This window comes from Lampris incognitus, chromosome 15, assembly GCF_029633865.1.
Source record: "Lampris incognitus isolate fLamInc1 chromosome 15, fLamInc1.hap2, whole genome shotgun sequence".
NCBI lineage: Eukaryota > Metazoa > Chordata > Actinopteri > Lampriformes > Lampridae > Lampris > Lampris incognitus.
In genome coordinates, this window is record NC_079225.1 from 23,814,612 (window position 1) to 23,842,309 (window position 27,698).

The 27,698-nt window shown below is 44.2% G+C and overlaps 1 protein-coding gene across 1 annotated transcript in view; it reads left to right on the forward strand.

Moving 5' to 3' along the window:
• The window catches only part of si:dkey-71h2.2 (low density lipoprotein receptor adapter protein 1), an 81,306-nt gene that overhangs the window by 26,570 nt on the left and 27,038 nt on the right, over positions 1-27,698 (forward strand). Inside the window, exons 2-3 of the mRNA XM_056294851.1 lie at positions 18,637-18,779; positions 21,851-21,963. Of these exons, the coding sequence (XP_056150826.1) occupies positions 18,637-18,779; positions 21,851-21,963 (256 nt within the window). The remainder of the gene's footprint in view (positions 1-18,636; positions 18,780-21,850; positions 21,964-27,698) is intronic.

The window sequence follows — 27,698 nt, forward strand, 5'->3', positions numbered from 1 at the left end:
AAGCTTAACCACATGTTTGGTTAATAAAGAGATTATAGGGTCCAATTCCTTTTTTTCTAGGGCTAGCCTCAAACTCCAATCTGGTCTCTTTTTAGTCTTTGAGAGATTGGATCAGCCATTCGCTTTGTTTAGCCTCTAATTGTGTAGCATTTATCAGAAAAAGTGTGATTTAATGGCACTATATGTGTGTACATCACATTTATTGACAGTGTTCACCTTTATCCTATGATGAGACATTTCCAAGTTTAAATTTGTTTTTGTTTTTTTCAGGGGGATTTTCCCCCTTTTTCTCCCCAATTGTATCTGGCCAATTACCCCACTCCACCCCCTCTGCCAATCCGGGGAGGGCTGCAGCCTACCACATGCCTCCTCTGATACATGTGGAGTTGCTAGCTGCTTCTTTTCACCTGACTGTGAGGAGTTTTGCCAGGGGGACGTAGCACATGGGAGGATCACACTATTCCTCCCAGTTCCCCGTCCCCCCCGAACAGGTGCCCTGACCGACCAGAGGAAGCACTAGTGTAGTGACCAGGACACATACCCACATCTGGCTCCCCCACCCACAGACCTGGCCAGTTGTGTCTGTAGGGATGCCCGACCAAGCTGGAGGTAACACGGGGATTCAAACCGGCAATCCCCGTGTTGGTAGGCAACTGAATCGACCGCTACTCTACCCGGACGCCCAATGATGAGAGACGGTTCTATTCTGATGGGAGTGGTCTCCTCTAGGATGACAAAGCCCCCATCCACAGGGCATGAGGGGTCGAGATAAAGACGAAAATTATGTAAATCATATGTTATGGCCTTCACAGTCACCACATCTCCCATAAGTGTTCAACTAGGTTGAACACTTATGGGAGATTTTGGACCGACGTGCTAGACAGTGCTTTCCACTACCATCATCATCAAAACACCAAATGAGGGAATATCTTTTGGAAGAATGGTGTTCATCCCTCCAGTACAGTTCAGAGACTTGTAGAATCTATGACAAGGAGCGTTGAAGCTGTTCTGGAGACTCCTGGTGGACCAACACTTTACTAACACGCTTTATGTTGGTTTTTACTTTCATTTGTCACCCATTTCCCATATGAGAAACTAACACCTCAATAGGCTTACAGGGTTTGAATGGGGTAAGCAATGTGTTGCATCACATTACTCAACTTTGGTGAAAGTGCTGTTTCACCGGATGCTACTCCCACGCACAAATTAGGTTCTGGTAGTTTGCATGATGGGAAGTAAAGTATATACTTCCACAATCTCCCCAAGAATGACTCATGTTTAAGCTCATGTTTTATTAGCATTCCAGTGAAAAGGTTATCCTTTTGACACCGTTTGCATGCCATGATTGTGCTCGTGACAAATGACTGCCATTATTTCTCTGTGGTGAGGCCACCTCCTCTTTGTCTTGCGATGTCACATCTTCTTATAGCAGCATGGACAGCAAAGGTTTACTGACGTTTCAGTAACATTAGCTATATTATGAGTCTGACAACCTTGTTCCTTCTAGGGTTGACTACCGGAAGGACATAATAGTATGGACGGCAACATAAAAACATTACAAAAAAAAAACACATAACCACATAGAAAATACCATCAGATAGATTGTGACATAGATGTAATCTGAAGAAGTCTGATGGCTTTAAAATCAAGGTTGATAACACCACAGGAGTGGAGAATTCTGCAGTTAATTACCTTGGCTGTATACTGGATAATCATTTATCGGATCTCAACATTTTTAGGGCTTTGAAAATACTGGCTGAATGGCTGGCATCCGGGTGGCGTGGCGGTCTATTCCATTGTCTGCCAACACAGGGATCACTGGTTTGAATCCCTGTGTTACCTCCAGCTTGGTTGGGTGTCCCTACAGACACAATTGGCTGTGTCTGCAGGTGGGAAGCTGGATGTGGATATATGTCCTGGTTGCTGCACTAGCACCTCCTCTGGTCGGTCTAGGCACCTGTTCAAGGGGGAGGGGGAACTGGGGGGAATTTTTGTGTGACCCTCCCACGCGCTACGTCCCCCTGACAAAACTCCTCACTATCAGATGAAAAGAAGCGGCTGGCGACTGCACATGTATCGGAGGAGGCATGTGGTAGTCTGCAGCCCTCCCCAGATCGGCAGAGGGGGTGGAGCAGCGACCGGGATGGCTCAGAGGAATGGAGTAATTGGCCAGATACAATTAGGGAGCAAAAGAGGTTAAATTAAAAAAAGAAAGAAAAGAAAAAGGAAATACTTGCTGGTTCTCTAATTCGGTGTCACTTTGACTATGCCTGTTGTGCTCGGTATGATGTTATTGCAAAGGCAACCAAAAATAAACTTCAGGCATCACAGAACAAGCTTGTCAGACATGTGCTGCAGCTATCGGTGGACACTCACTTGGCTTCTTATCATTTTGAGAGAGTAAATTGGCTTAGGCTACAGGACAGGGTGGGCCAGATTAAATTGTGTATGGAGCTGAGGGTTGCTCGGGGGGATGTGCCCAATATCCATCCATCCATCCATCCATCCATTATCTTAACCACTTATTCTGCTCTCAGGGTCACGGGGATGCTGGAGCCTATCCCAGCAGTCATTGGGCGGCAGGTGGGGAGACACCCTAGACAGGCCGCCAGACAGACCATCACAAGGCCATATATATATATATATATATATATATATATATATATATAAACACATACATACATATGCATATGTAATGAGTTGCAGGATAGAGTTCATGCTATATTCTTCTGTCTAACGCACTCACTATTATATCGTGCAATTCAGATTTTCCCTTATTTTTTTTCCCCAAGCAACTTGTGCAAAAAAAAAAAAATATATATCAGCTTTAGATATTTCTTATATTGTTTTATTTTTTTATCATCCTTATATCCCCAGAAATGAAGTGATGCCCATACTTGTGACAGCCCATTGCAGAAAGGTAAACTTAAACCCCAACTGATTAAACATATTCTCAGATTTCAGAGACTACAAGTATTGTTTCTATCACAAGAAATATGTTCATCTTCAATATGGAAAAGATGGTAATAAAGCTGCATAAACAACAAAATAAATCATCTTGCAGTCTTTCAGGGGATGGTGACCCCCAGGCTGAGAACCACTGATCTAATTCTTGTTTGCCTGCCCACATAAACTGGATCAAGCACAAAAAAATAAAGAGGATGCGCTGGCCTCAAGTTTGCTTCCTCCCATATGATGGAGTCGAGGTGTTGCACAAAGCAGTATGTAAAAATTAAAGGTGTTTGTATGGGAGTGTGTCCTTTTTAAGTCGGAGTATACATAGTATGTGGAGGTGTTAGTGTGGCGTGCGTGAGTGCCTCCTCCCTCTTGTTTGTTTACTCTGCCAGTCCACTTCCAGGACCCAGGCCTCCAGGGACACATCAGAACCCTGATCTAACAGAGGAGGCTTTGACGGGGAGCAACAGAGGTCTGCACCACTTCCCCCAGTTAATGCTCTCCCAAAACAAAGACCGGTCTGGGCCCCTCCTCTGCTCTTCAACCCTCACTTTCCTTTTACCCGTCTACTCACTGTCTTCAGCCCTCGTCTTACTACAGCTTCCTTCCCCAGTCCCCCATCTCAATCTTCCGCCCCTTCAAACAAAAAAGAAATCCCTTTAACATGTTTGCCTATCTTGCTGAGGACGCTGTGACAGGACCCAAACAAACTGATCTGGAAAAACGTGCTAACTTTTTTGTAAGGAAAGTGGCTGTTGGCAGCCCCAAAAGTCATTACAGCTTTTCTCGATTGCTTGCGCACTATGACTTGAGCCTATTAACTGAACATCCCAAACCATGACGCCATCTACCAGAAGACAGCCCCATTTCCCAAACCTATAAACACTCTCCCCGTTTTCACGCATGATTCAGATTTGTTGAACCTTTTATGAAAAACTCTACACACAAACCCCTTCATATATATATATATATATATATATATATACACTACCGTTCAAAAGTTTGGGATCACCCAAACAATTTTGTGTTTTCCATGAAAAGTCACACTTATTCACCACCATATGTTGTGAAATGAATAGAAAATAGAGTCAAGACATTGACAAGGTTAGAAATAATGATTTGTATTTGAAATAAGATTTTTTTTACATCAAACTTTGCTTTCGTCAAAGAATCCTCCATTTGCAGCAATTACAGCATTGCAGACCTTTGGCATTCTAGCTGTTAATTTGTTGAGGTAATCTGGAGAAATTGCACCCCACGCTTCCAGAAGCAGCTCCCACAAGTTGGATTGGTTGGATGGGCACTTCTTTGAGCAGATTGAGTTTCTGGAGCATCACATTTGTGGGGTCAATTAAACGCTCAAAATGGCCAGAAAAAGAGAACTTTCATCTGAAACTCGACAGTCTATTCTTGTTCTTAGAAATGAAGGCTATTCCATGCGAGAAATTGCTAAGAAATTGAAGATTTCCTACACCGGTGTGTACTACTCCCTTCAGAGGACAGCACAAACAGGCTCTAACAGGTACTATTTAATGAAGATGCCAGTTGGGGACCTGTGAGGCGTCTGTTTCTCAAACTAGAGACTCTAATGTACTTATCTTCTTGCTCAGTTGTGCAACGCGGCCTCCCACTTCTTTTTCTACTCTGGTTAGAGCCTGTTTGTGCTGTCCTCTGAAGGGAGTAGTACACACCGGTGTAGGAAATCTTCAATTTCTTAGCAATTTCTCGCATGGAATAGCCTTCATTTCTAAGAACAAGAATAGACTGTCGAGTTTCAGATGAAAGTTCTCTTTTTCTGGCCATTTTGAGCGTTTAATTGACCCCACAAATGTGATGCTCCAGAAACTCAATCTGCTCAAAGAAGTGCCCATCCAACCAATCCAACTTGTGGGAGCTGCTTCTGGAAGCGTGGGGTGCAATTTCTCCAGATTACCTCAACAAATTAACAGCTAGAATGCCAAAGGTCTGCAATGCTGTAATTGCTGCAAATGGAGGATTCTTTGACGAAAGCAAAGTTTGATGTAAAAAAAATCTTATTTCAAATACAAATCATTATTTCTAACCTTGTCAATGTCTTGACTCTATTTTCTATTCATTTCACAACATATGGTGGTGAATAAGTGTGACTTTTCATGGAAAACACAAAATTGTTTGGGTGATCCCAAACTTTTGAACGGTAGTGTATATATATATATGTGTGTGTGTGTGTGTATATGTGTGTGCATACGTATGTATGTATGTATGTATGTATGTATGTATGTATGTATGTATGTATGTATGTATGTATGTATATGTATGTATGTATGTATGTATGTATGTATGTATGTATGTATGTATGTATGTATGATTCTTTGTTTAACCACATTAGCAGCTGATGAGTGCATGATGCAACAGGCCTGTACTGCAATGTATTAAAACTTTTTTTTCCTCTATCTGTGTTGAGATATTATATATATATAAATCCAGTGATTCAAGTTAAATTCTGTATGAGTCAGTACAAGCCTGTTTCATGCCATAAGCAATCATCAGCATGAAATTATGGCATGGAACAGGCGTGTACTGTCTCATACAGAATTTACTTGAATCACTGGATTATTTTGCTTCGTATTTGTTGAGCACTTTTCCTCCCGTTGAGGGTTTCTTTTAACAAAGTTATATATATATAGTTATATATATCTCACTGGCTGCACCATGTGCTCGTTAAGAAAGCGCTGGCGTTCAATATCATTAACTCAAGTCATCACATGTCGAACCCAATTAACACACAAGTCCTTTTTAATCTTACCAAAAGGAGAAGGGGGAAGAACATAATTGGCCGCCGGGCCATTGTGAATGTCCCTGGCGAGCGAGAAAGCAAAATGACCATGTGTGCTGCCATCAGCCGCTGAGGGGTCCTCCACAGCCATGCCACCCTTGGTCCATACAGCACTAGGCATGCTGGCTTTCCTCAATGGTCTGCAAGATCATGTATACAGACTAGACCAGAGGGAGCCGGCACAGCCAGAACAGCCATTCTACGATGTCGTTTGGGACAATGTCAGTTTCCTCCGGTCTGCTCTGTGAATCTTGGGTTGTTCGTGACTGCCTGGTTCACGAACAACCCAAGCTTCAGCAACATCTTTCTACCTGCATATTGTCCCTTGCTAAATCTCATAGAGAAGTTTTTTTTTGGCATGGCGGTGGAAGGTCTATGACTGAGACCCCTACATCCATGTTCACCTCCTCCAGGCCATAGAGGAGGCTATTTTAGATATTACGGTGAGGCTTGCCAGGGGTAGATAGGCATGCAAGGGGTTTTTTTCCCCACTGCCTGGCTAGGGCTAATGTTGATGAGAATCTCTGGCCTACCCAGACCACAGATGGGATGTTATTTTACTGTATTCTACATTGTTTTTCAGTTGCATATTTCTTAACAGAACATTCACTTTTTGCACTCAGTTTCAGTTTGTTTTACTATAGTAAGTTGAGGAATGAGAAATTTTGCAAATGTATACATGTGGTGTGTCTTTATGTTGTGTTCATCATGTAAAAAAGTCATTCTGGGGGAAAACCATAAGCACCATTATTCATTGCAGTAACATGTTTTTATGGTAGTGTTTTGAATTGATTTCACCATTGTGTAATGGCTATTTTGTAGTGTATGTGTATTTGATGGCTTTTGTGTGATGTCTGAAGGCAAAGTTTGATTAAGATGAAGATGACATGGTTTTGAGTGGAGAGTTTGGTTTTGATATGGAAGTTTGAAGTTTGTGGAGATAAGTGCGCAGTTATGCGTTTGTGTTTAGGGTTTTGGGAAATGGGAAATGGGGCTTAATTTCAAGAAATGTGTCTTAGCAATAAACGAAACTGTAATACTTGCTAGATGACATCATCAGCTATTTGTATACAATCAGCATACAAATGACATTGCATACAAGCGAAAGGGCTGCAGTGGCAAAAAAAATAAAAATAAAACTGAATGAAAATAGTCCATTGCAAAAATTATACCTCACAATGATAAACTATTTATGTATTTAGAAGAACTTACATAAACTTAAGATTTAACACAGGGGTACAATCAATTATTCAAATGTTAAATTACACTTCTCAAAAATATTAACAGTTTGAATTGTTTTTTGTTTTTACATAAATGAATTGTCTTGATGTAGTTTTGCATGTGTATCCAGAATACACTTAGTTTGGGTTTTTCCCATTCCACTTCATGCACAAAGAATCTGCCAAGAATAATTAATACATTTATAACAAACATCATGTTGGGTTCTTTGTCTATGGGGTTAAATAGAAGAAGGATATCTTGCAATTGAAAGGTGAGATTGAAAAAGGTTTTTTCTAAGAATAAAATTTGATAAATCCGTCCAAAATGTACAAACGTGGGCAGTTCCAGAAAAGGTGGCTTAGAGATTCAAAGTCATTTTCACAGAATGCACATTTATCATCAATGTCTATTTTAAATCTACTTGCAATAAAACTTTTCACTGGGTAAACTTGTTACGTCTCGCCGCTCCACACCCGCTCTGCAGTGTAACCTTGGCCAAGGCTCAACGTCTCCCCGCTCCACACCCGCTCTGCAGTGTAAGCGTACCCGGAGCTCTGCCAACTCCACCTGATGCCTGTTTCCTCGTTACCCCTCCACTCACCTGTTGGCAATCACCTCCCTATATCTGGCTGTGTCACTCTCAGCTTGTTGCCAGTTCGTGCCGTTCCCTGGGAGAGTACTTGTGCTTGTCCTGCTCATCGAAGTTTGTTTACTTACCTGGATCTTCCCTGGAGATTTCTCTGTTGGACCTTCCTCGTTGCTCCCCTTCCCCTGTGCGCTGCTTTCCGTTTACGAAGAGGATTTCTTCACTCCAGCGTTGCTGTGATTTTCCGTTCTCCTTTGGTATCCTCCTGTTTACCCCCCCCTCCTGCCTGGATTAAGGGCCGACTCCACTGTTCCCGGATTAAAGGGCGACTCCACGGTTCCCGGCTTAAAGGTGGACTTCGCGTTTCCTGGTGAGAGTGGACTTCCTGAGTTTTCTCTTCAATAAATTAGCCTGTTGGTCCCGCTATATTGTGCCTTCTGTGTTTGTGCTCTTGGGGTCGGGTGCAAACCCTAACAAAACTCTGTGGATAATCTTGACTGTAACTTCGTTGACCTTATTAGTTATACAGTATTTATGACATTTTTCCAGTTAATATGTTCCACAGTGGATCTCCAAAACATGACCACAGGAGGTGTAATAACATTCTTACAGACTGAGCTAATGTAGCTGTTATTGCATTTTTTTGCTTCAGATATCAACACCTTCTGATAAAATTCATGACTTTGTACCCTTCAGATGTAAAACATTTGCAGGCAAGGCAACCTTCTTATACCCAGCAGCTCTTTTATGAACTAAGCTACCCAAAGTCATGAAGGAAATTGACGGGGTGGGCAGGTTCAAAACCGTGATAAAATGTGGTGTAGAACCAAGTTAGATTAAATTATTATCTCAATGTCATTATCATCTTGTGATATGTGTTACAGGAATCACCCATTTCAAGTATTTATTACGTGTTGTATGTGTAGTGCCTCTGTTTTTTTTAGTGTCAAGTTTGTCATTTGCTGACGACTATCCTTGCACCCCCTTCCATCAAGGACCGCAATGGAAATAAGCATACTAGCTTCCTTGTGTTATCCTTGACAATCTCTGAAAATTGTATATAGAGCCCTTATCCTGTATTTATTGTTTTGTTGTTGAATAAAATCAATCAATCAGTCGGTCAGCCAGGGTCCAGGCAGGGCATAAAATGTGAATCCAGAGGCAGTGGTTTTATGGCACCTCTCCATTTCTGGGCACACATGCTTAATTCTGGTGTTATCCTCCACACTTAGTGTTTTGTATGACTGTTTTGATGCCTTGCCAAAGTGTTCAATAATGTAATTTGGATGCCCCTCCCCCTGCCTCAGCTGCATTGTTACAGATGATGGTGCTGGTTGCCTAGCAACATTTGTCTGGCTCCCTGATGCCACGTCTACATCCTGTTATTGTTGTTGTGTAATTATGGTTTGATGAGTGATTTGCAGCTGTGGGCAAAGGATGTTTAGTGCCCCTTAATAAGCCAGCCTCCCAGATGAAGCTCTGAAGGAGAGAGGACACTGAGCTGTGTATCTGCTGTGGATGATGACTGGATGAGGTGAGGATAGATGATAAAGGTTGCAGGAAAAGGAGAATTAAGGAAGTGGCAAGGAAAAGTTAGTCCTTGAGAGGAAGGACTTGGCTTTACTTGGTTCCCCTCAAGGCAGAATCAGGAAATCACCCCCCCCCCCACCCGTACACACTCCATCCCAGCCCGCCGTCTTCCCTGCATATGCGGCCTATTTTCCTGTCAAGGTGGTGTCCTAGATTTACAGTTCCCGAGGAGGAGTAAAACGATAAAAAAACGGAGGGATTATATCATGCGGGTGCGGGGGGGGGGTGTCGATAGGGTCAGGAAAACCAGGTAACATACTTGACTCGCTCATGTTGTACTATTCAAATGGATGTTCATTGGGTGGTATCATAGCAGTGTGTGAGAGCATCCTCGGGTGAATGGCCTACTTACTGTCCATTGAGAGAAATGAGAAGCGGAAGGCAGGAAATGTTTCTGTCGATCCTGGAGCGAACTGTTAAAATGCTAGCAGTGTTTGCACATAATTGTGATGATGGTAACTGGAGGAATTCCCTTGTTTTGTGTGTGTGTACGCATCTCTGTACTCGTGTTTGTGTTGTTAATTAATCCACAGCACGGGGTGATTAGTGAACTTAAGATGTACCCCAGGGTATCAGTTTGACTTTAGCTTGCCAATTAAGACTATCAACCATTTAGCGGTACGAGCCAGCTGCTGATTGCCGGATGTTGTCTAGTTTGTGGCATACAGACCCCCAAAGGTACTCATTACAGTACAGCAACACTTGTCCTAGTTGTCTTGAAAAAAGTTAAATGCTTCATTGGTCAGTTGGTTGTTAGGCAGTGTTACATGTTTTGCAGGGGAACCCACAATGCTCTGCATCCCTGACCTCTCCTAATGATTTCATGTGAATATCCTGTGTGCACAGGGAAGCAAACTGTCAAAAAAATTTGTGCTGTCATCAACACGCACGTTGTTAATTTAACCGTTAAATCGTAACTGTAATGCATGCATGATAGAGTCAGAGGACGCCTCCCTGGCAGCCTCGGTGTGAAAGTGTCGCAAGGCATCAATTCAATAAAGATGCAAGCAGCATCAGAGCGCCATTGCAGCTCCCTGGGTAATCTCATTTCACGTTCTTCTAAATTATATGACCATCACACACACGCACACGCACACGTGCACATGCACACTTGCATGCACATGCACACAATTTCACAAACGGCAGAACATAGCAGAAGTTGCTCATTTCTGATAAATATGGTGGCTATCCAAAAAGTGAGTTGCACATTTCTCCCGGTTCCACCCTGGTATTTGCTTTAACATGTTAAAATCCAATTAGTCTCACTCCACTTGTTCCTGTCACTCTTATCAGTCCCAGTCCCCGTGTAGTTCACATAGAGAACCGTGTATTAAATATTTAAGAGTATCTCTTTTGGGGGGTGTGATATATTTGAAGGCCCGCAGCATCAACACTGAGCTCTTTAATAATTCATGTGTGTAGCCTGGTGGAGATATGATATGGACCCGAGCAGTTTGGCATTGTGGTGCTGAGGCGTTTTGGCTGGGCTTTTCGACTACCAGAGAATTAGTCTGCAGAGGGGCTCTTTTTTGGGCAGCAGCCGCTGCATGTCAGCACTTTTCATCTGCAAGAGGGGACGTCCCAAAACACACGATGGGCTTTGGCAAGTGTTGATGTGTACAAAATACCCAGGCTCGGAGCCAAAATAGAGTACCGGACACCAAGCTGTCGAGGAAGGGAAACGTTGTCTCTGCCAAGGCGAGTGGGTGCTCTCACTTTGACAGGAGTGATTCTGATATCAAAGTGCGGGGAGAGAAAGAAAAACAACTTCACACACGTACATCCCATTGCTTTTACGTCAGCGGTTTTGAGTCAAGGTGCCCTTTAGCTGAGTAAATTTAAATGGTCTCTCACAGGCAACAGAATCTGGGGAAATGCTTGTTTAAATGAGAGTAGTGTCTCCTCACCTGCCCTCTGTGCATTTGCGTAATGGTTCATAAACTGGGCTCCGAGGGCCAAAGGCTCCTCAAAGGGGGATTTAAATGATGAATATTAACGGTGAAATTAAAAAAAATGTTTTTGGTTAAATTCATGTCCATGAGGTGTATATTGAAGGAACAGTAATTCTGGTCATAATTTGTCATTTCTCCCTCTTGCATCACCTCGTCTGTCAATAAAAGCATATTCCATAGTACTCTATGGAGCTGCCGAGCAGACTTTTCTTTGGTGACTTGCCATGACCACATTCATTTCAAAGTTGTTGGTAAAAATAATAATTTTAAGCCCTTTTCTACAGCGGTGGGGGGAAAACTGATTCATGAGCCTTGAAGCCTCTGGATCTCAGGTTATTTTTATTTTTATTTATTTATTTATTTGGGGGGGGGGGTCCCCCCCCTTTTCTTCCCAGTTGTATCCGGCCAATTACCCCACTCTTCCGAGCTGTCTCGGTCACTGCTCCACCCCCTCTGCATATCCGGGGATACCTCAGGGTATTTTTAATGACTGTATCATAGTATGAATCTCAGTTGAGCTAAATCATGATCCCAGGACCCTTATGTATACATAATATAATGTGCAATGTGTTGAGCATCAGTGAAAAGAGAAATTTCTTTTTCATTTAAGTTTTTTTTTTTTCTCTTTTCCAGACCTAAATTCAATTACGGTGTAAGCTGTATGCTTTTAGTTAATACACCATGCCACCTGGCTCCTACCACAGGGTCAGCTTTTCCTTCAGCCTTGACACTTTTGATAACCTTCCCGACAGAAATGACACATTTTCCATGTGCAAAAGTGTAGAGCAGTTTTGCATAGGATACGGATAAGCTACAAATAAATGATCAGTTTGACAAACTGGAAATGTGTTATGTTTCTGCCTATGCTGCCCAGATGGGGAAAAGCACAGCATTGGCCACAGAGCAGCATGGTTTGGGGCATTTCGGATGAAGTGCCTTGCCCTGAGGGGTACAACTGCCTTTGGGATCCTGAGACAAACAATCCTTTTGTTGTCAGCGCAGGGAAAACCAGGTTTACTCAGCCGGGCCTGGGATTCAAACCAGCAACCCTGGGATTAAAGGCTCACTTCTCTTACCTTGAGGTAACGGCTACCCCAATAGCATCGTGTTACCATCAAGATGACTGATGGCGAAATAATGAATGTTGGATGCCATTCAGCAACAGTGAACCACCGTGAATGCATTTGCTGTGGTTTCATGGACGAATAAATAAAATGACATTCTCTCGGGGCCCTAAGCTTCAGACCAGAATTTTCCCCTTGCAGAAATGCTTTTGGACTACACTCACTGGCCACTTTATTAGGTACACCTTGCTAGTACCGGGTTGGACCCCCTTTTGCCTTCAGAACTGCCTTAATCCTTCGTGGCATAGATTCAACAAGGTACTGGAAACATTCCTCAGAGAGTTTGGTCCATAATGACATGATAGCATCACGCAGTTGCTGCAGATTTGTCGGCTGCACATCCATGATGCGAATCTCCCGGTCCACCACATCCCAAAGGTGCTCTATTGGATTGAGATCTGGTGACTGTGGAGGCCATTTGAGTACAGTGAACTCATTGTCATGTTCAAGAAACCAGTCTGAGATGATTCGAGCTTTATGACATGGCGAGTTATCCTGCTGGAAGTAGCCATCAGAAGATGGGAACACTGTGGTCATAAAGGGATGGACATGGTCAGCAACAATACTCAGGTAGGCTGTGGGGTTGACACGATGCTCAATTGGTACTAAGGGGCCCAAAGTGTGCCAAGAAAATATCCCCCACACCATTACACCACCACCACCAGCCTGAACCGTTGATACAAGGCAGGATGGATCCATGCTTTCATGTTGTTGACGCCAAATTCTGACCCTACCATCCGAATGTCGCAGCAGAAATCGAGACTTATCAGACCAGGCAACGTTTTTCCAATCTTCTATTGTCCAATTTTGGTGAGCCTGTGCGAATTGTAGCCTCAGTTTCCTGTTCTTAGCTGACAGGAGTGGCACCCGGTGTGGTCTTCTGCTGCTGTAGCCCATCTGCCTCAAGGTTCGACGTGTTGTGCGTTCAGAGATGCTCTTCTGCATACCTCGGTTGTAATGAGTGGTTATTTGAGTTACTTTTGCCTTTCTATCAGCTGGAACCAGTCTGGCCATTCTCCTCTGACCTCTGGCATCAACAAGGCATTTTCGCCCACAGAACTGCCGCTCACTGGATATTTTCTCTTTTTTGGACCATTCTCTGTAAACCCTAGAGATGGTTGTACGTGAAAATCCCAGTAGATCAGCAGTTTCTGAAATACTCAGACCAGCCCGTCTGCCACCAACAACCATGCCACGTTCAAAGTCACTTAAATCACCTTTCTTCCCCATTCTGATGCTTGGTTTGAACTGCAGCAGATCGTCTTGACCATGTCTACATGCCTAAATGCATTGAGTTGCTGCCATGTGATTGGCTGATTAGAAATTTGCGTTAACGAGCAGTTGGACAGGTGTGCCTAATAAAGTGGCCGGTGAGTGTATATAAGTCTCACTCATATTCATTAACTACTAAAAATAAACTGTCTGAATAAATTATAATTCAGAAGCATTACTCAAGGTCATTCGAAAACACTCAACAATAATTGTAAGACTGTATGCAGGAATTCTGAACAACTTTGGCCATGACATCGCCTGACATCACCATTAGGGTTGCCAACTCCTTGAAATGGAAATAAGGGACGGGCTGATGGACGAGGCGGTGTGGCGCGGGCATAACAAATATAATGTGCCTTACACTATACACACACACACACACACACACACACAATTTATATATATATATAATAAGAAACGATTCCTTATTTTAAGGAATGGTTGGCAACCCTAATCACCATGCACATATGCACTCCAAAATGTCTATGAGAAAAGAAAAAGTCCTGGATGTGCAAAGGAATATACCCTTACCCATCCATGAAGTGATGCTGGACATGGATTTGCTGTCATGACTTGACATGTGAATACAAGTGAATTTGATTTTTTCCCATTCTTCCCAGTTGTGTTTGACATCTTATTGAAGCTTTCAATGGATTCTGACTGGGAGGGCTGATTTGACTGTGGCACCATTATTTATGCCCTAATTTGGCATAAAGTCTCATCTCATCATCAGCTGCTTCTCCAGGGTCAGGTCGCAGTGGCAGCAAGCTAAGTAGGGCACTCCAGACGTTCCTCTCCCCAGCAATGCCCTCCAGCTCTTCCTGGGGGATCTCAAGGTGTTCCCAGGACAGATTGGACATGTAGTCCCTCCTGTGAGTTCTGGGTCTACCCTGGGGTATCCTCTCAGTTGGACATGCCCGGAAAACCTCCAAAGGAAGGAGCCCAGGAGGCATCCTAATCAGATGCCTGAACCACCTCAACTGGCTCCTTTTGACACAAAGAAGCAGCAGCTCTACTCTGAGCTCCCTCCGGATTTCCGAGCTCCTCGACCTATCTCTAAGACTGAGGCCAGACACCCTACGGAGGAAACTAATTTCAGCTACTTGCATCCACGATCTCACTCTTTCAGTCACTACCCACCACTCATGACCATAGGTGAGGGTTGGAAAGAAAGATTGACTGGTAAATTGAGAGCTTTGCCTTCCGGCCCAGCTCCCTCTTCACCACAACGGTCCAGTACAATGTCCGCATTACTGCTGATGCTGCACCAATCCGCCTGTCAATCTCCCACTCCATCCTACCCTCACTCATGAACAAGACCCCAAGATACTTGAACTCCTTCACTTGAGGCAACAAGTCATCCCCAACCCGGAGGGAGCAATCCACCATTTTCCGGTAGAGAAGCATGGCCTCAGACTTGGAGGTGCTGACTCTCATCCCGGCCATTTCACACTCAGCTGCAAACCACCCCAGTGCACACTGGAGTTCGCATTCTGATGAAGCCAACAAAACCACATCATCTGCCAAGAGCAGAGATGCAATTCTGAGGTTCCCAAAATGGACACACTCCTCCCCTTGGCTGCACCTTGAGATCCTGTCCATGACTATCACAAACAGAATCAGAGACAAGGGACAACCTTGGCGGAGTCCGACACCCACCGAAAACATGTTTGACTTTGTGCTGAGAATACAGACACAGCTCTCACTTTGGTTATACAATGACCGGATGGCTTGTAGCAACTGCCCCGGTACCCCATACTCCCGCAGTACCCCAGACAGAGTGCCCTGGAGTACATGGTCGTAAGCCTTTTCCAAGTCCACAAAACACATGTAAACTGGCTGGTCAAACTCCCAGGCCTCCCTCAGCACTTCCACAAGAGTAAAGAGTTGGTCCGTTGTTTCACAGCCAGGACAGAATCCGCATTGTTCCTCCTGGATCCGAGGCTCGACAATCGGTCTGAGCCTCCTTTCCAGCACCCTAGAGTCGACTTTCCCAGGGCTGCTGAGCAGTGTGATGCTCTGGTAATTGGAGCTCACCCTCCAGTCCCCTTTTTGGCATAACGCGAAACACTGAATTAACGTTCACTGTTGGAACAAAGTTGACAGTCTTGAGGCGAAGAGGTTGTGATGGTATTTTAAAGTCATTTCAACTTGTCTTGGTTTCTATGTTACCCAGTTTTCTTCTGCAACAATCTGTCCATTGTGATTTGATAAAGAGTTAAAGCAAGGCCTAGAGTTGTGTTCTAAAGGAGAAGTATCAAAAAATACCATTGATTCTATGTTTTTTTTCTTTACCATACACAAAATGTCCCATCAGAGAGCAGACGTCTTCATACTGCTCAGCAATTCAAATCTATCGTTCACCCGCAAAAAATCAAAACCAATGAACTATGTTGTCCTCCGGGTGACTAAGCGGTCACATTAAATATCATCAAACGTCCTCCTCAGGTTTGAACCGGTTCGTTTCACTGCAGCCAGAAATTGGTTAATAATTCAGAGCCGTGGAATGGGTGTTAGGAGATGGTACTCTGTTCTCCACCTAAACAGCTGCTGGGGGCCTGTGACAGATGGCTTGGCCCATGTGGAGAATTCAGCACCAACCAACACACCCCAACAGAGTGCTGGACGCTGATCATATCTCTCTCTCTCTCTTTCTCTCTCTCTCTCTCTCTCTCTCTCTCTCTCTCTCGCTGTCTCTCTTTTGCTCTCACTTGTGCTCCCACTCTCTCTTGCTCTCTCCCTCTCTATTTTGCTCTTGCTCTCGCCCTGTCACTCACTCTCACGCTCTCTTTTGCTCTCTATTTCTCACTCTCTCTCTCTTTTGCTCTCTCTCTCTCTCTCTCTCCATCTCGCTCTTTCGCTCTTTCTCTCTCTCTCTCTCGCTCTCTATTTCTGTCTCTCTCACTTACCCTATAAGTTCTTCTCTGTCACACTTTTGGTCCACCCCCCCCCCCCTTATTTTAATCTTCGCTGTATATGGACATACAAAAGTAATCAGTTTATAAATGACTTTTGGTGCTGGGGTTTTTCAGTTCTCTTTTTCCCGTTAATTAGTAATTCATTTGTTGTGTGACTGCATCTGTTATTGCAGGCATCATTATCGGAAAAAGAATTTGTTGAATCACCAAGGGTTATTATTAAAGTTTTTTTCCTTGTAGTGCAGCTTTAAAAATGTGACACTGCATATTTTTAGCAGTGGTTCCTGCTCTGATGCGCCACTGCAGTATCCTGCTTCAGGTCCAGGTACCACTGAGGGGCTATTTTTAAAGCTGTCACAAGGAGTTTGGGATTTTTGTTGACTGCGCAGCCCCGTGGACAAAAGCTGTAATGTTTTGCAGAAGAACGGCTTCATTTCACATAAGCATTGCCTCTTGTCACAAAGCTCTACACACATTGGCCCTCTGGTAGCTTGTGCATTTGTTTTGATGGGAAGAGAGAGATGTAGTGGTGTTCTGGAAAAAACAGGAGTTTGCACAACATACAGTAATGAGGTAATGTATCTCTGATCGTGGCTAAGTGTCCCATCTGTGTGCTGTTAATTGTCATGTTTGCAACCAGGAAACGAGCATTTGGAGTCTTTATATAGCAATATCTATCTTCTCGCTGATGGTCTTGTTTGATTATGTCGGTTGTATAGTGGCATGAAAATAAAATGGAGACTTATGAATAACCCTTTGTGCAGCCGTAGCTTTAAGCTCTCTGCATGAGCGCTCTCAGCCCGGAGCAGTGTGTTCATGGTGAGCGTGGTGCAACCTGTCGGAGTGGTGCATCACAGGAACAGCAGGGCACTGCAGTCCTGCGTGGACAGAATACACTACTGTACCACCGCTGATTCACCTCTCTCTCTCTCTCTCTCTCTCTCTGAGCATTTAACGGGTTAGCTCGGAGATTCTGACACAAGGTCGTATGAGTTACTCACTTGCAAGTATATTGATGTATGGATGGAAGCCTGGCCAGCGAGTCCAGTTTTTCTGAAATCCGGCCACTTGTCGCAGCGAGTTGGAAGCTTGTCATAGAAAGATGCGTGGCAGCCAATGGTGTCAGCAAACAAAAACTTTTTTAAGCAACAAACACAACACACAAATGAAAGTTTTAACCATTCACAACAGAAAACAATGTCTGTCGTGTGATCAATAATGCTCTTTTCCCTCATGGACCGACACTTTTTGATACTATATGACTGACAATATATATATATATATATATATATATATATATATATATATATATATATATATATATATATATATATATATATATATATGTATGTATAATAGTATCACTAGTGATACACTAGCACCAAGACAAGCTCCATGTTGTAACTTTTGGTGTTTTTGCTCCGCATGTTGAAAGCATTTGAAGTGGCCTCAGATTTGTATCATTTCTATGATAAGATTGTGTTTATTTCAATGCAGTCAGTCCCACTGCTGTTCAAATCTCTGAAAGGAAGGACCAGCAAACATGTTAATGCTTGCGTTTGTGCAATAGCAAAAAATGAAGTAGAGAAAAACGAACTACAGGAACATTCTGAAAGAGGCCTCAAAAAATTGGGGCGCCTGGGTAGCATAGTGGTCTTTTCTGTTGCCTACCAACAAAGGGATCGGTGGTTTGAATCCCCATGTTACCCCTGGCTTGGTCAGGCGCCCCTACAGACACAATTGGCCATGTCTGAGGGTGGGAAGCCGAATGTGGGTATGTTTCCTGGTCGTTGTACTAGTGCTTCCTCTGGTCAGTCAGGGCACCTGTTCAGGGAGGGGGAACTGGGGGGAATAGCATGATCCTCCCATGTGCTACATCCCCCTGGTGAAACTCCTCACTGTCAGGTGAAAAGCAGCGGCTGGTGACTCCACATGTATCGGAGGAGGCATGTGGTAGTCTGCAGCCCTCCTCGGATCGGCAGAGGGGATGGAGTAACGACCAAGATGTCTCGGAAGAGTGAGGTAATTGGCCGGATACAATTAGGGAGAAAAAGGAGGGGAAAAAAGCCTCAAAAAATTATTGCGTTTGTTCAAACTCTTTCCAAATCATTTCGTCGCTCAAAGTTTAACGTGTTCAGTCACATGAGACCTGCATACACCTTTATGTAATATTTTACAATTTCCTGTTTTGTTGTCCAATCAGAGCTGCCGGAGAACTGGACAGACACCAAGGAGACCCTTCTGGAAGGGATGGTGTTCAATGTCAAGTACCTGGGCATGACCCTGGTGGGTCAACCCAAAGGAGAGGACATGGCGGCTGCAGCCATTCGTCGGATTGTTGCCATGGTAAGTCTCCATCACTAAGCAGTACGACAACGCAGCGGATTCGACTCCTGATTTTCAAAACATTCATTCTCGGTGTCATTTCAGCAACACGTGTGCATTACTTACGTTACCCACATTTGCTTATGAAAATGTAATATTATTTATATGTTTGAAAACAAATTGTTTATCTCAAAATGTGAACGGATATCAGCAACAATAAAATGTACGTTTGTCATTTGTAAAATGCCAAATTGTAAGATGCAGTCGAAATACGGTTTCAGAATATAAAATTCATTTTCAGCACCAGAGATTAGGAATTTAACTAATTTCCCGCGTTCAGTTTTTGGACTAATTTCTGCACATGGGAGTTTGCTTCACAGATTAGGCAGCGGGATTCTCTTGTCTGTTGTTATGGAAAAAAAAATCCCAGATGTTCTCGAAATTAGTGGTGATCACCTATAACTTCCCATAAGACACTTGGCCACGTAAAGTCCAGTTACGCTCCCGCCAGGTAGTGTCTGTGTTTGTATCAGGGTTAGCGGGTCCACAAAAGAAAGTTGTTAATCCAAGATTATCAACGCTTTCCATATGTGCAGTGGTCAAACCACTGATAAGATTATACTCAGCCTACAAAACAAGACCACAACTCAGAGGGGCTTCTCTGACTATGGCGGTCCACATTAACCGAGAAAGATGGGCCGTTTTTCACAAGCTCCAATCAAACCATTGCATTTTAAAGCACCTCACAAGAGGTGGTCGACATACCACAAAATGCCTGAGTGCATGCACACATCCGCTTACTTATAAAGATGTCCCTGTATTTCCCTCTTTTCTTGCTCTTCCCTCTTTTCTTGCTCTTTTTTTTTTTTGGCCGTGCACGTGTCTCTTCACCACCACTCACTGACAAGCAGCAGGTCTCTGACAGTCTGTTGGGCTCCTTCTCTGCAGAGACCATCCTGCACAGGCAACCTCATTATAAACCCCCCGCTCCTAAATTAAACGCCAAACTGAACCCGATGGGAGGATTACCATGAAGATTGAATCGATTCAGAAAGAGAAAGGGAGTCAAATGTTTCTGCATTCCTGGGCAAAGTGGATGAGCTTTGTCACATACATTTGTGAGTTTTCCCATTGTTAGATGTTTTTTTTTACCGAGGGGGGGAAAAGACCCAGCAAAGAGCGAAGCTCAACATTGTATGTGGAATAATGTGGTTTCTTTTTCTGCCTTGTGGCCTGATATTATTAACGTAACGGGGGAAAACGCCTTTTGGCTGTTACTACATACAGTAAGGCGCAGTACCCTGTCGCTTCCTTTTATAATGACAAGTTGCTGTGTACCACGTCTCGTGTAACGTCATGTGGTGCGGCTACAGGCAGAGCGTGCTGCTCGCAGCCAGCCTCTCCAGGGCATTTAGGCCCCACCAGTAAGACGTGGCACCATTCCTCCTGTCCTTGAGAAGCCCTTCTTTTTGTTTTAACAAGCATCCCTCCTCCCTCGCTGCCTCCAGCCTCGCTCTCTCTCCACCGCTGGCCTCTATTTCTATATCCTCCCCTGTACATCTGCAAATACAGGGATACCAAAGAGAGTTAGCAAGCACGCGCACACACACACACACGGACACACACATATACACGCACAAACACAAGCACAAGCACATGCACACACACACACATGCACACACACACACACACACACACACACACGGACACACACACACACGCACAAACACAAGCACATGCACACACACACACATGCAGACACACACATGCACATGTGCACGGACACATGCACACACACACAAACATGCACACACACATGCAAACACATGAACACACACACAGACACACACTCAAGCATATGCACACATGCACGCACACGCACACATGCATGCACACACACATACGGAAACACATACACACAGACAAGCACACACACATGCACACAAAGACGCACACAAGCACACAGACACAAACACACAAGCACACACACAGGCAGACACACATACACACACACATACATATGTGTGTACGTGTGTGTGCATGAGTGCATGTGCTTGTGCGTGTGCTTGTGTGTCGGTGTGTGTGTGTTCATGTGTGTGCATGTTTGTGTCTGTGTTCCTGTGTTGCACACACACACACACACACACACACACACACACACACACATATGTGTGTGTGTTTGTTTGTCTGCCTGTGTATGTGCTTGAGTGTGTGTGTGTGTGTGTGTGTGTGTGTGTGTGTGTGTGTGTGTGTGTGCGTGTGCCACATAGGCACACAGACATCCTGCACCAAGAGTTTCTCTTTGTAAAAATTTTCTCCTCCCGTTTCCCGTTTCCCCCTTCTTTCCTTTACTGGCACTCTAAAGATTCCCCAAATGAAATCAGTTGGATATGAGACAACTAATGAGCATAAGAATAAATAAGAAAAACACTTTTTTTTTTGATAGCTAAGCAGGTGTGGAGGAGGTGAGTGCCACTGACACTCACTGAACTGTAGCGGAGCACGAGCTCAGCAGTTTTTCCTTATCGGATGTTGTAATGGCCCAGATGGAGCTGAAATGGCAGCGGGGGAGTCAGCGGCTGCCAGCCTGCCTGACCTTGAAATCTCATTCAGTCTGCATGTAACATCCTGACTCTCCTTTCTGTCACCTCTTGTCATTCTCACACATTTCTGGAACAACCTGAGCAAAGTGTTTTGGTTTAGCTCTACCTCTGCACTATCTTTTTCTCCCTGAATGAGTAGTCATCTTGCAGGCTTGTACCAACTCTACCCAAAGGCATAGTATTTTATTTCCCTTGTGATTTTAACATGTCACGACATCTCGGTCAGGTGAATTGGCCATACTAAATTGTCCCTAGGTGTGAATGTGTCGGCCCTGTGATGGACTGGTGGCTTGTCCAGGGTGTCTCCCTGCCTGCCGCCCAATGACTGCTGGGATAGACTCCAGCATCCGGTGACCCCGATTGGGATAAGTTGCTTGGATAATGGATGGATGGATGGATTTTAATGTGTGTGTGTGTGTGTGTTTGTGTGTGTGTGTGTGTGTGTGCATGTGGATACATGTTCATTGTGTGTCACCGTTCTCTCGACAGGCCAGAGCCAGCGCCAAGAAGTTTCGGAAAGTAACGCTGACAGTTTCACCAAAAGGCATCATCATCACAGACACGGAGACCACAGACCTCATAGAGGATGTCTCCATTTACAGGTAAATGGTTTGTTTCCTGTATTAAAATAAAAAACTGCATCAGTATCTAATATGAAAATCAGATGGAGCTAGCATGCTAGCTGGACACATTTATACTATATACATCATCATCATCATCATCAACATATTATAGTTACACGAAACACACACACACACATATAAATATATACACACACTACTATATTCATAATCAAATCAATTTAAACACTGTATGTTGGAATGACATTAAACAAAATTATAAATAGTAGAAAACCTATTCTTTTAATTCCATGAAACAAATGTGACATGCATGAGATAATTGATGACCTCATTAAGAGGTTCTATGATGTCATACATGTTATGACGAATGGTATGCTTAGTCAGGTTAGATTAGAGGTGGGTGGCATGGTCTGGGGGGGGGCGTTGTGGGTGCAGGTCTTTGTTCCAACCAAGCAGTTACACACCACACACCTGATTCTATTGGTCAAACAATAGCCTTGTTCCAACAAAGCAGTTACACAACTGATTCTATTAGTCAACCAATAGTCTTTGCTGAGGACCTTGATTTATAGACTTGGGTGTGTGGCTGCTTGGTTGGAGCGGAGATCTACGCCCACACCGACCCGTTCTGGATCATGTTGCACATCCCTGGAGGCTGTAAAAGCTGCTCACGTTTACAGATGCTGTTTGGACGCGTGTTGATGCGCATGTGAATAAGTTAATGGTGTAAATCACATTTCGGTGGCCTTACTTACGCATAAGAAATGGGTAGCAGTTGTACAGAAAACGGCTTGTGTTCTGTTATAACAGGTGTCTGAAATTGAGATTTGACCAGAAATGTAAAGCGCTTTGAGTGGCTGTTGCAGCTAGAAAAGCGCTATATAGAATGCAACTTGATTGATTGATTGATGGATTGATTGATATGCTATCCATTAGCCGAACCACTCATCCTGCTCTCAGGGATGCTGGAGCCTATCCCAGCAGTCATTGGGTGGCAGGTGGGGAGACACCCTGGACAGGCCACCAAGCCATCACACACACACACACACACACACACACACACACACACACACACACACACACACACATTTAGGGACAATTTAGTATGGCCGATTCACTTGACCTACATGTCTTTGGACTGTGGGAGGAAACCGGAGCACCCAGAGGAAAGCCACGCGGAGAACATGCAAACTCCACACAGAGGACAACCCGGGACGACCCCCGAGGTTGGACTACCCTGGGTCTCGAACCCAGGACCTTCTTGCTGTGAGGCGACCGCGCTAACCACTGCGCCACCAGGCCGCCCTGGATCCATCCAAACGAAGAAATTTAATTTGCTGACGGACCACAACATAACAGATTGTGTGGGGCCGTCAACATTTTTTAAAACATAAAAATAAATGGTTCTCAGATTTTTTTTTTTTTTTTAGGAAAAGCAACACTTTGATTAGCATATTTATACATTGCGGATGTGTTATTTATATTTATACCATGTTCATGGAGAATACTGGTTTCTGATTGGCTCGAGGGTGTTCGTTAAAACAGTGGAATACACATGTAGTTCGGCTCAAGTTTTAATCACTGTTCGAATTTTTTACGCTGGACACCGAGTCTCTACGTAACCATAGCAACGCAATGAACACGGCTTTAACTTTTGCTTCATAACCTTTCAATTCTGAGTCCAAAATGTTCTACCAAATAAAAAAATAAAAAAATAAGTGAATGCTTTTATTATAATGCTTTGGTAAGTGACCATGGAATAAGCGGGATAATCTACCTACCTGTTTGTATTAAGTAGATAAACTTACAAATTGTACCTTTAAAAGTTTAATCATAAAAAATGAAATTGCCAGCTCGCGGCCACGTAGGCCAACCTCACAACAAAAACGGATAATCACTACAGTGTTATACTTTGAATTGCTGTGCTGGTATTTGATTTATTTTTTATTATTATTATTCAATATCCCCGATTCCCTGTTCAAACAGGACAGTTAAGGATTCAGAGGCTGACAACTTGAGAAAGGGGCTACGTAAAGTGGAGTTGTTGTATTGCTGGTGAAAAGAGAGGGGCCTGTGCTACTGAGGGTCCCCCATTGGTTAAGATTGGTTAGGATGGCATACTTGTGCATAAATGCGGCTTCCTGTGTTCAGAAATGCGTCCAAAGGGCCCGCCGAGCTCATCGCGGCACACGCATGCGCGTTAAACATTCAGTCCTCCGCACAGGTACACCAAGGGCGCTAGTCTCCGCACGGCGCCAGGCCGGCGGTAGTGCTAACGCAGGCGAAGGTCTGCCCGTCTGGGAATGGTGCGCCCATTGTTAAATTGGTTGAGATTTCTTGTAACCGATCTAGCCTTTATTTGATAGATTACTGCGTAAAGATGTTGACGTCGTACACCTCGAGATAACGTTTGTTTGTTTGTATTAGCGTATTAGGTCATTGTGAATATTAATGACATCATACGCTATTATGTAATATGGATTAATAAATCCACCTATTAATGAATCAGGCTGTCACCACCCAAGCTGGTAAATGCATGGATTCAGAAGCCTCTTTGTCCCATGGAGAGCCGGAGGTGTTTGCTACTGTACTTTAGGGTCACCTCCTTGCTCGGTCCCTTGCATGCAGTCCTTTGCATGATTACAGTAAGCAGTTCCCCCACTCGTTGTTGTGAGTCCCGTATTCGATTCATTCCCCCCCGGAAGCCAATAATGGGAGGTTCACTGCGGCCATCCATCTTTGTCTACGTATACCACAGAGAGCTTACCAAGTCTGCCGCCGCCCGCTAGGATTCAACCCCGGCGCATGAAGTGCGATTGAGGAGCGTGTGTGTTGCGATATGTTTGGCAGGCGTCTTCCATCTGGATAGGATCCTGTTCCAGTGCAGATTGGGCATCACATCGCTGAGGATTAAAAATCTAAACATCACACGGCTGGCCTGTGATTACAGCACTGACTCTGATAGATAAATGTGTGTGTGTGTGTGTGTGTGTGTGTGTGTGTATAATGGGGCTGCATTTGGACTGGGAAGACACAGGGAGCATATTTTGTGGGTGCACGTGTTGTGCATGTGGGTCTACACCCCCCCACACCCCCATCTCCATCCTCATCCTCCCCCGTCTCCTCGATCCACCTTATCAGTTGGAGCAGACCGTGGGCCAGGGGAATCATCCTTACCTTTGATCCACCCCCCCTTCTCTTTTCCTCTCGTGCAGAAAGAAACCTCTGTTCTATTCATATCAGCAGGACTGCCGCTCTGAACACAGGACTTCCTGCTGTTAATTACTCTCCACCGTGGTTACCGTAAGACCCCTGCCACCGAAATGTGGAGGCCGACGTGTCCGCCACAGTGGTGATGCACATGTGTGTGGTGATGCACATGTGTGTGCTTGGGTGGGGGTTAACAGGGCTCAGATTGACAGAGGATTGATTTTAACATCTGAATGCTACCCACCCAACACCACCCCCAACATGTATCCCTGCCGTATACCTCCCTCCCTCCCTCCGTTTCTTTATTGTTGCTGCACAAAATCCATTTGTTTGCTCAGAAAGTGAAAGATGGGGGAGTGAGATGAGAACAGACTGCACAAGGAGCGTTTGTGTTGTAAGACAGGCAGTACTCAAGAGTGACTGTGCGTGAGTGCGTGCATGGGCGGAAGTGCGTGTGTGACCATGTATGGATTTGTGTGTGGGCATACTTTGTATGAGCATTCATGTTTATGCGTCACCATGAGAATGTGTATCTAAATGTGTGGTGCTGTGTAGCCTGTATTAAAGTGTGTGTCTGTATGCTTAGCTGAACTCAAATTGGTACCCTGCGGGGAAGCTTAGCATACGCAGGATAAGATACAAATGGGGGGACTCGGTGCAGTTGATGTGCAAGGGTAACTCCAGATGCCATAAGCAATTAAGTGTGCACGCTTGAAGCTGTGGGTCGAGAAATCGGGGGACGCGTTCGGGTTGTGAAAGGTCAAAGCGTTTTGGCCCGCAGACCCTTGGACGTCTCTTTAAAGCATGGGTAAGAGTGCATGCGCTCAACATGGCTGGTCATCAGACCTGCATGGATATTCATTTGCATGTCAGGTATGTCACTGAATGGCAATTTCTATGCACCATGCAGAACAAGCCGCTGTTTCTACTAGGTGTGCCTCAGCCATTACCTTCTGACGCCCGGCAATTGTGTCCGGTGACGGTACGCTGAAGGTCTGCCCGCAGGTTTGAATTATAGGACAAGGATGCTACCATAGAACAGCGTTTCCCAAGCCAGTCATCAAGGACCCCCAATCTTGCAGATTTTCATTGTAACCCTGCATAGGTAGCCCTGCTTGTTCTTACTCAACCAATCATCTCACAGCACTTAATTATGCAAGGTGTGCAACGTCTGACATAATTCATTGCTGATTGGTTGAATAACTACAAACAGGTACCTATTCAGGGTTGCAAAGAAAATCCAGCAGGATAGGGGGTCCTTGAGGACTGGGTTGGGAAACACTGCCATAGAAAACCTTTTTGTTCGTCAGTGGTCTACAAGGATGGCTGAGGGACCAGATGTTACCGTCTACTGCTCACTTCCATTACAACAGCCTCATCCAAGTCAGAAAAGCTCCAGACGGAGGGATGTAGGTCTGAGTAGATGCAACACGTTCCCCATGTGGTCTGAAGGGAGAGAGTGTTGCACGTTACAGCGTCTCTGCTTGGAACTGTGGGTTTTCGCCTTCTGTGAGGCGGCTCTTTTCTCTCTAAGTGGTTTGAGCTCAAACCTTTTCATGAGATTTCAGTCATTTTCAATGCTCCCCGAATGTGTCCGACCAACATTTTCAATGCATGCAATTACCCCCCCCCCCTGCACCTTCAAGTGAAGGGACCAACCATTTTACATCAGAAGAAGTTTGAGCCCAACACGCTTTTTTGACTTGGTGATTACCATTCAAGCAAAAGTGTATTTAATTAATGTGCCATTTAAAATACTGGGAATGCAAAACGCAACATTTAATGAAAAAAACATCCTACCTGTGTCCTTGTATTCCAGATTGACTCATAAATAGATTTGACATTTGTAAGGAGAGGCGGGTGGCAGGTTGGTGAGAGAGGTTGCTCACAATATCAAAAAAATAACTGTTTGATTCCCAGTACTGATTTACCATTAGTGCCCTGAGCTTTACACACACATATGTATATATATACACAGCTGATGATTGCTTATGGCATGAAACCGGCTTGTAATGTCTCATAAAGAATTTCCTTGATTCACAGAATTATTTTACTCCTTATTTGTTGAGTGCTTTCCCTACCATTGTTTCTTTTAACAAGTTATATATATATATATATATATATATATATATATGTGTGTGTGTGAGGAGGCCTTTTAGAAAAGGCCTTATGTTCCATTTCCATAGTATAAATATATCCCCATATCCCCTGACACCTCCCCCCGTCCCCCCACCCAGCTCCATTGTTCTGTGTTGTGAGGAGATCAAAGGCGTGCGGTCTGCAGAGCCCCTTATTGGAGATATGATGCGGTGTGACAGCTCGGCTTTTGTTATTGCAAGTTTGGTGAGAATTCGCCTGTTGTTATTTTTGTTGTTATTAAAATGGAAAACACAGGCTATATTCTGATAGCCTGTGTTTTCCATTCTTCTCCGTTTGTGTCGTTTGGTTTCAAGCTGTTGGCAAACGCAAAATTTGTATTTCAACAAATGGTCTTATAATTGGCACTGAACCCCGTACATGTTTTCTAATGATTGCAAACCATAAGT